The 9,121-nt window shown below is 57.2% G+C and overlaps 1 protein-coding gene across 1 annotated transcript; it reads left to right on the top strand.

Moving 5' to 3' along the window:
• The first annotated feature begins 2,856 nt into the window (after window positions 1-2,856).
• SYNGR1 (synaptogyrin 1) lies at window positions 2,857-9,115 on the top strand. Its single transcript, XM_014543831.1, has 3 exons — window positions 2,857-3,235; window positions 4,527-4,672; window positions 8,870-9,115. The coding sequence occupies exons 1-3, from the start codon at window positions 2,857-2,859 to the stop codon at window positions 9,089-9,091; spliced, it is 747 nt and encodes a 248-aa protein (XP_014399317.1). The 3' UTR covers window positions 9,092-9,115.
• Window positions 9,116-9,121: the final 6 nt, after the last annotated feature.

Here is a 9,121-nt window from a genome sequence, read left to right as displayed (position 1 = left end):
CCTTGGAATAGCCCTTATAATGGAACACAGAGATTAACCTAGACGGGATTAAACTCAACAGAACTAGATTAACAAACGCCCCAACCTTTGGAATAGAATGGATAGGATTAAAATCAACTGGTATAAATACAGATGTAACAAGACAATAAAGACAGAACTTGGCTGGAGATCCCGGCTAGAGAACCTGGGTAGGCTGCTGACCAACTGAACGCAGTCTCCGTGTTATTCATTCTTCGCCGACTCCGTCCACACCTTTGGGAACCCATGGACCCGCCGGGGCTGGACCCCAACACTTGGTCAGGTGGACAAAAGCACAGGATCGAGAGTCAGGAGACCTGGGTTCAGGTTCAGCCTGCACTGCTAGCAGCAGGGTCACCTCTTCCTGAACCTCAGTGTTTTAGTCTGTAAGTCAGGGCAGTACAGTCGCCCTCTCTGGTTCACGATTGTGAAGACGCAGACCCTGTGACAGGTGGAGCTGTGAGCCAGGACTGCCCGGTCTGAAGGACTGACTGGGTGTGTGTCCCTTCCCAGTCAGGACTGGCCGACCTGTGCCCGTGGCGGACCAGGACACAGCCCCATAATCCTTTCTTTTTTTTTTTTTTTTTAGTTGCATAAAAACTCACATAACATACAATAAACAATTTAAAGTATACAGTTCATTTAGTGCATTTACAGTAACCACCATCTCTCTCTAGTTTCAAAGCTTTTTCATCATCCCATAAAATGCTCTGTACCCACTAAATAATCATTCCCCCCCCCCCCCATACCCTGGGAACTTCTAGTTCGCTTTCCATCTCTATTACAGATATAGAATGTAAAAGAAATCATATATCGACTTTCTGTGTCTGGCTTTTTTCGTTTTCCACTTGTTTTAAGGTTATCTGTCTGTGGCATATATCAGAACTGTGGTCCTCTCTGTGGCTGAATAATACTCCCTTGTATGGATAGGCTATCACTTGCTTCTCCATTCATCCACTGGACATTTGGGTCAGAATCCTTCTGAACACAGAGAGTCATGAACCAGTGGTGTCCTACACTCCTTCAGGAAACATTTTCAAATCAATCCTCCCATTCAACCTAGACGTATTTGTTTTATATATATTACTACTATGCCCATGTATCCAGCACATTATAAAACCCATGTAAAGTGTAGACACCTTAAAAAGATAAATAAAATAATACTGCTTCTCATATTTTTCCCCACACCTGCCTTGGAGTCACTAGCCATCCTAGGTGTCAGCTGAGTATGAAAATATGTCTGGCTTATATTGAAACTAGAGGCCCCTGTGCATGAAATTCGTGCCCTGGGGGGGGGGGGTGTCCCCTCAGCCCGGCCTGTGCCCTCTCGCAGTCGGACATCCTTAGTGTTGCATGGAGGTGGGAGAGGCTCCCACCACTGCTGCTGCGCTCACCAGCATGAGTCCGGATTCTGGCTGAGCAGCACTCCCCCTGTGGAAGTGCGCTGACCACCAGGGGGAAGCTCCTGCGTTGAGCGTCTGCCCCCTGGTGGTCAGTGCACGTCATAGTGACTGGTCATTCTGCTGTTTGGTCGATTTGCATATTAGCCTTTTATTATATAGGATTATAGTTTTTTTGTAGAACAATTGGAAAGCAAAGAGCAGTGGGAAATGGATGATAAAAACTCCCTCTGGCTGAGGCTCAGCCTTCTGGCATGTGTGACCGTGGGTCGGGGCCTGCTCATCCTCACAGTCTCAGGGCAGGCAAGAGGCAGGAGGGAAAAGCATGAACTTTAGAGTCAGGTCCCTGAGTGTGAAGCCAGCTCTGCCACTGACCAAACATCACTGTGTGATCCTGGGCACATTCACGAGTACCTGCACCTTAACTGCCTCATCTGCAAAATGCCAATGGCACTGGTTTTGTATTAGTTAGCTATTGCTGCGTAACAAACTACCCCAAACTGTAGTGACTTAAAACAACAAACATTTGTTATCTCACAGTTCCTGTGGGTGGGTATCTGCTTAGCAAGGTGCCGCTGCCTCAGGTCTGTCACAGGCTACAGCGGGGGACTGTGGGCTCATCTGACGGCCAGTGTGGATCCATGTGCAAGTTCACTCACATGGTGCTGGCAGGACTCACTTCTTTGTGGGCTGTTGGGTTGAGAGGCTCCGTGCCCTTCTGGCTGTTGACCCTCAGTTCCTAACCAGGTAGGCCTTCCCATGAGGCAGCTCAAAACATGGCAGCTGCTCCCATCAGAGTGAGCAGGCAAGAGGGGCCAAGAGCCAGAGCCTGAAACTTTCTCACAGAAGTGATATCCCACCACTTTTTGCCATATTCTGTAGCAGTCGCTTGGCCTAGCCCACAGTCCAGGGTGTAAATACCAGGAAGTGGGGTCCTGGGGCCATCTTAGCTGGGTGCCAGCCAGACTGAAAGAGACCTGTTGGGGGGTTAAGTGAGGGACCCCATGTCACTCACTCATGGTGGTGCAGGTTCCCCTGTAATTGGCAGGATCATTATTTTTCCATCCATCACTCCTTCCACGTGTCAGGGCCTAGACGACAGGGAAGGGTGGGACCGAGGACAGGCAGGTGGGGCCTGAGGCCTCCGTGGAGGGGAGGGGTGCACAAAATGGGGCTGGAGGCTGAGCAGGTCCCCTGCCCAGGAGCACATGAGACCACTGGTTCTGGGAGGCCGGGTCCAGTCCTAGAGGAACCTTGGTGTCAGGGTGCAAGAGGCCTTCTCAGGACCTGGCTGGCGGGATAGGGGGGTGTGGGGGGGGCGGTCATATCTGCAGTGAGCGGGTCCTCAGATCTGGGGTTGAGGATGGAAGCCGTTGATCCTTCCCTGTGCTGTGTGACCCCAAGTAAGTTGCCCTCCCTCTCTGGGCCTCCCTCTGAAATGCCTGCTTTTTGGGGTGAAGAAAGGCAGCATCAGGCTGAGAGGTGTTGGTGGGCAACCCCTTCCCCCCCAACGCCGGGCTGGTACTGGGTGGGGCCTGCCTGGGTCTCATGCCTCCCCTGCCCCTCCCGCCCTCTTCAGGTGTTCTCCATCGTGGTGTTCGGCTCCATCGTGAACGAGGGCTACCTCAACACCCCCTTGGAGGGTGAGGAGTTCTGCATCTACAACCGCAACCCCAACGCCTGCAGCTACGGTGTGACCGTGGGCGTGCTCACCTTCATCACCTGCCTGCTCTACCTGGCCCTGGACGTCTACTTCCCGCAGATCAGCAGCGTGAAGGACCGCAAGAAAGCCGTCCTGTCGGACATCGGTGTCTCGGGTGAGCCCCCGCCCCAGAGTCTGCGGAGGGCTGTCCCTGCCCGGGTCCCGTTGATCCCCATGCACACCTAACAGGCGGGTGAAGGGACAGGCTTGGGGGTCACAGGGCTGCCACAAGGAAGCGTGGGACCAGTGCTGGCCTGCAACCCCAGTGACCACAGCTCCACAGTGAGGAGGGACTGCAGCATCCAGGGGCGCCATCTCCACTCAGTGGCCACCGCCCTCGTGGGCCCCTGAGAACTAAATAGTGCTGGCCTGCAACCCCAGTGACCACAGCTCCACAGCGAGGAGGGACTGCAGCATCCAGGGGCGCCCTCTCCACTCAGTGCCACCGCCCTCGTGGGCCCCTGAGAACTAAACAGCGCTGTGCCTGAAGGCCCTGGCACACAGTAGGTGCCCTGGGAGGGTCAGACTCTGGAGCTGGCAGTCTAGGTGACCTGCTGCACTTGCCCTTCAGAAACGGCCTTGACAGAGGTACCCTGACCTCCGTCCCACGAGTTTGGAGAATCTGATTGGTGGAGGCTTAGGTTGAGAGTCAGTAAGAAAGACATCAGCCTCACTAGCCTAAGGCCATGGTCTGAGGTCTGGCAGGGACCTCCCTCCATTTCCAGGCCTGGGACTCAGGATGAGCCCGGTGGAAGGTCTGGGGGCCCTTAGACCTGAAGGAACTAGAACAAAATTCATAGTTCTCAAACTGTGTCCCACAGAGCCTCAGGGTGCCCCAGCAGTGCCTGTGGGCGGGTCTGGGCTCCAGAGGCCCATCGCTATAGAGGTCGAGGCTCAGGCCCACTGGGGTTGCACCACACCCTTGCCCTAGCCCCCCTCCCCTTCCCCCTGCTCAGATCTCTGTGAGGCTGCAGTCAGGGGTGATGGGGTGTCGGGGTGCTCCTCCCAGGAAGCTGCAGGCTGCGGGGCGGATGGGGGACAGTCAGGGACAGCTGGGAAGTCTGTGCTTGGCTGAGGTTAGAGAAAGGCCGGCCCAGGCTGATTGATGTTCTCTCTCTCTGTCCCTCCCTCCCGGCCTCCGTCCCTCTCTCCCTCCCTCTCCCCGCTCTGGCTCTCCCTGGGCCTTTGCTGGATCCTTTCCGTGACCTCTCGGCTGCATCTGACTGACCTCTCTGTCCTCGCCCCACCTTCCCTGTGCTCCCCTCTCTGCCCCCCTCGGGGGTTGGGGGAGGGTTTGGGAGATGTGCTCTTGAACCTCTCCCTGTTCCTTCGTTTCCCATTCCCTCCCAACTTACCCCCTCTCCCCACGCGTGGACTGTTCTGCCTGACCCTGGTGGACACCCCAGCCTTCTGGGCCTTCCTCTGGTTCGTGGGCTTCTGCTACCTGGCCAACCAGTGGCAGGTCTCCAAGCCCAAGGACAACCCACTTAACGAAGGGACGGACGCAGCCCGGGCCGCCATCGCCTTCTCCTTCTTCTCCATCTTCACGTGGGTGAGTAACCACCTGCCCAGCCAGGCTCTGGGCTGCGGCCTGCGGCCTGCCAGCACAGCAGGGGCTCCATCCTGCTCTGCCCTCCGCCCGGCGGGGCTGCCCCCGAGGAAGGAGACTGCCCCCATTGCCAGAGAGGACAGTCACGGGGTGATGGCAGGCCCTGGCTTGGTGCAGAGCGCCCACCACGGTAGCTGGGTGGGTATTCTCTCTCCTCGGTAACAGGCGACAACGCTGAGGCTTCACGGCAAGATGAGGCTCCGAGGCTTTAGGCTGGGAAGGAGCCCAGGCCTAGGAGGCAGGAGACCTGGGTCACACCCTGGAGCTGCCTCTAATTTTCCGGGCCTCTGTCTTCCCATCTGTAAAATCGGGAGGTTAGATTGGGGGAAGGGCATCACAAACTCAGGTGCCCCGCTGGCGGGCCAGGCAGCATGTCCATGCCTGACCTGCAGGGCACCCTCTCCTCGGCCTGTCCTGAGGCAGGAATGAGGCCCTACGGAGCCCAGGTCTTCCGTGTTCCGGAGAAGCCAGAAGTCTGAGTTTCTGTGTGAATCTGCTGTTTGTGTGTTGGCAATGTATTCGAGTTACTAGTGAGAAAACGTGTGGGTCAGGGCTCTGAGCCCAGTTTTCTTGAGCGCCACCAGCGAGTCAGCAAGACCGCCCTGGAATGAGGCTCCAGGTCACCTCAGTGTATCCCTCCCCTCCTCTCCTGCAGATGCCTGGGTCGCATCGTTCTCACCCCAAGGGTCCCCTCTCCCCAGGCCTTTGAGCAGCCCTTGGCCGAGCCTTCTGCAGGGAGGAGCCCCCATGCCGCACCCTCCTGGGCCTGCCCTGGGGCGACTTCTGTCTCTTGTGGAGGCCCCTGGATGTCCATTTCTCATGGGACCCTCGCCCTGATACCATATTGGGAGCTAGAGTTTGCAAGAGGAGACCTGTGGTTCTGGCCCCAGCAGGCCAGCTATGGTCACTCCAGACCTCTGTGTCCTTAAGGCTGGGAGGGAAACCCGGAGACCCTGGGTATTCAGACCAGAGGAGGTCCCCTGGAAGCGGGGCCGTCCGGCCCACAGGGAAGAGTTAGGGAGCAGCAAGCCCTGAGATGAGAGGGCGCTCCCAGAGGAGTGGGTAATTGGACACTGAACTTTCAGAGGAGGGCGATAGGTACCCGCCGGCCCACTGAAGCCGGCCTCCCTGCTGGCCTCACCCCTGCTCTCTCCTGGCAGAGCCTGAGCGCAGCCCTGGCCGTGCGGAGATTCAAGGACCTTACCTTCCAGGAGGAATACAACACGCTGTTTCCCAGCTCGGCACAGCCGTAGGCCTGCCCGGTGTCCCGAGGCAGGGAGCCCTGTGTCCCGCCCCCTGGCAGCCTACTGCCTGCAACGGCCAGGATGCCTGGGCATCCAGGGCAGTGGAGGGCTGGCTCGAGAGGCCAGTTAAGACCGGCCACTTTTCCGTTACCTCTTTTGTTTACCCTTCATGTGTTCATTCATTCAGTAAACATTTATTGAGCAGCTGTTTTGTGCCTAGTGATGGATCAGATGGGGTCCCTGGCCCCAGGAGCCCATGTGCAGGGAAGGGGAGACCGCCAAACCGAAATCTCCCTCAATGGACTGCCATGGGCTGTTAGAGGGTGGGAGGTGGCTCCCTATGTGGGCTGCCAGGGTGCTGAGCCGTGGACAGTGTGAGGGCCTGTGCCACGGCTGTGGCATGAAGGCTGGTCTTCCAGTCCCAGTGGAGGCTGGCGGCCAAGGGAGGCCTGGCTGAGGACATCAGAGGACTCCAGTCCTGACTCTGCTCTCATGTGCTGTGTGACCCTGGGCAAACCCCTGCACCTCTCTGAGCCTCAGTCTAATTCCCTGGACTGAGGAGTGATAGTGGACCAATCTCTCAGGGCCATTGTATGGATGAAACAAAGGCTGGCACAGAGATGCTCAATAAATGTAGGCTCTTTTGTTCTTTCATTTGTTCCCTCATTCATTTACTCACTCAGTCATTTACTCATTCATTTATTCACTCATTCTGTCCAAGGAGTCAGGGACACGTCCACAATCTTGACTTCGGGGTGATTCTCATGTGGCGAATCCTTGTTCTGCTGAAGGACTTTGGCCTCCAGTTCTGCACAGGTTCCCTCCTTGGGGCCCTCGGGTGCCTGGGCAGGCACCCCCCTGTCCCTCCACTCTCTGCAGGAGTTGAGGAGGTGATGGAGCGCAAGCAGGCCCCAGAGCAGAGCACACAGCGTGAGCCTCCTGACACTGAAGGCATCCAAGGGCAGGCTGCTGAAGGCACAGTGGAGGCTCAACAGTGCGCCTGACCTGCAGAAGCAGGACACGTGGACACCGGGTTCCTGGGCTCTGAGCAGAACTCCCAGCCCCCCCTCCGCAACCCAGTCCAGCAGGGGCCCACGTGGCTCCTTTGCTCCTGCCTGTGGCCCCTTGAGCTGGATGCTAAGGGAGCCTCGGCTCAGGGAGGGCAGGGGAGTGTCCACAGTTGGCACGAGGTGCCTGTGGTCAGAGGCCGCCCTGGAAGGATCCGCAGAGGTCGTTGCTCCAGCCCTCTGTCTCCCTGCAGGAAACCAGCCTGGACGGGGAGCCAGGGGCCCCGGGAGAACCAGGTCTGCAGATGTGTCTCTGAGGGACTCATTCATCCCTTCCCCACGTGCTCCTGCGAGCTTGCCGATGACTCAGGGCGCTGAAGGCCAGGCGCCACCGCAGGGGGCTGCCCCCCTCCCTGCTTCTCCGGGCTCCTGCGTGTGAGCTGCCAGCAGCCAGGACCTCATACAACATAGAAAATACAGCGGGGCCCCCAGCTTTCCTCAGCCAGCTCCTTCAGGCCGGCCTTTCCCAGGCCCCCGGCTCTTGGCTTTAAACAGCCACTTCCCAGGAAGGGCTGCCCCTCGGAGCTTCCTCCACTGACACAGATCGGAAGTTAATGCCTAGTCACTGGGCTTCTGGAACTTTCTGGAATTAAACACCAAGCACCTGCGTCAGACCTCATGGCCCTTTGGGGTTCCTGGTTGATTGGGTGCTTTGTCGGGGGGCTGATCAAGGGAAGGAGGTGTGGCCTGGGAAGGCCTGTGCTCAAGCATGTGTTCTGGCACTAACTCTGCCTTGAGGCCTCCCTTCTCTAGGCCTCAGTCTTCCCAGCTCAAAAATGGGGGTGTAGGGTTCCCATCACAGGCAGGTTACCTGGCTGGAGAGACTGTGGAGAGCGCTCAATGTAACCCTGTAAACTACTTTTATAGGGACATTTCACTTCCTCCCTGGCTTGGTGTGGTCAATGTCATGGTCCTTAATAACAATATAGTTGCTTTTACTGAAAAAGAATTTCCCACCTATGCACGGATGCGGGAGACAAGTTTTTCCCAACTGAAAACAAAGGGCTTCAGTGCTCATATCAGGTGGTGAATGTGGCTGTGGCTTCCCCCTTGGGGACCCAGCGAACATTAAATGGCCAAGGCTCCGACAAGCCCTGTGCTCCTGAAACTTACTGTTTAACTCCGTTTCCCAAACTCATCGGACCAAGTGGTTTCCATTAGAATTAGGTTCAGCAGCAAACAACAGTGGTTTAAACGAAGCCCAGGTCTGGGAAGACAGTCCGAGGCTGGCACAGTGGCTCCAGAAGCCTTTAGTGACCCAGGCCTCTTTCATCCCGACAACTTGGCTCCTGGACCTCATGGTCCATTTTAGCAACTAGCGCTCCAGCCATCACATCTGCATTCCAGGTATCAGGTCAAGGGTGAGCAAAGAACTTGGGGTGATCTATTAGCCAGAACTTATTTGCTGCAAGAGAGGCGGACGCCTTTAGGAGACGGCAACAGTTCTCTGTCCCACCTGGAAACTTCCTTTTCCCCATCCCGCATAACTGCCCTGAGAAGGAAGTGTGGGCCTTTGGGCCATTTTAACACTCCGCAGTGGAGGCTAGAATTGTTGGTGGCCCAGAGCGACCTCTGGGTTTGGGGGATACAGGGTAGGTGACCTCTCAAGTTCTGGAGGATGTGGTTGTGGGCCTCTCCAGGGCTGCTGCAAGGACAGCTTTCCGCCCATCGCCCATCGGCCACCTTGGTTTGTCTTTGGTGCTTTAGGATATTTAACCCTCTGTTGCCTGTGTCTGGTGAACTAACCGCCACTAACCCGGTGCTCTCGTCTGTCTCTCCCCTAACCATCCCCTCCCACCTGTCCTCGTCCCCCCGGCCCTCGTCCCCAGGCAGGCCAGGCTGTGCTGGCCTTCCAGCGGTACCAGATCGGCGCCGACTCGGCCCTCTTCTCCCAGGACTACATGGACCCCAGCCAGGACTCCAGCATGCCTTACGCCCCCTACGTGGAGCCCAGCGCCGGGCCCGATCCCACCGGCATGGGTGGCACCTACCAGCAGCCAGCCAACGCCTTCGACACTGAGCCCCAGGGCTACCAGTCGCAGGGCTACTGAGCCGCAGTGACCGCTTCCTCCTCGCCCAGT

The sequence above is a fragment of the Myotis brandtii genome, unplaced genomic scaffold (assembly GCF_000412655.1).
Source record: "Myotis brandtii unplaced genomic scaffold, ASM41265v1 scaffold339, whole genome shotgun sequence".
Classification (NCBI taxonomy): Eukaryota; Metazoa; Chordata; class Mammalia; order Chiroptera; family Vespertilionidae; genus Myotis; species Myotis brandtii.
The sequence above is the reverse complement of the archived record's forward strand: the minus strand, read 5'-3'. Positions and strand labels throughout refer to the sequence as shown.

What these genes read in the sequence shown, in the direction of transcription:
- SYNGR1 (XM_014543831.1), top strand. Translation starts at nt 2,857, where the DNA reads ATGCCTGCTTTTTGGGGTGAAGAAAGGCAGCATCAGGCTGAGAGGTGT. An exon ending in GTCGGACATCGGTGTCTCGG is followed by an intron (nt 3,236 to 4,526) that starts GTGAGCCCCCGC and finishes TGGACACCCCAG; the next exon opens with CCTTCTGGGCCTTCCTCTGG. An exon ending in TCTTCTCCATCTTCACGTGG is followed by an intron (nt 4,673 to 8,869) that starts GTGAGTAACCAC and finishes CCTCGTCCCCAG; the next exon opens with GCAGGCCAGGCTGTGCTGGC.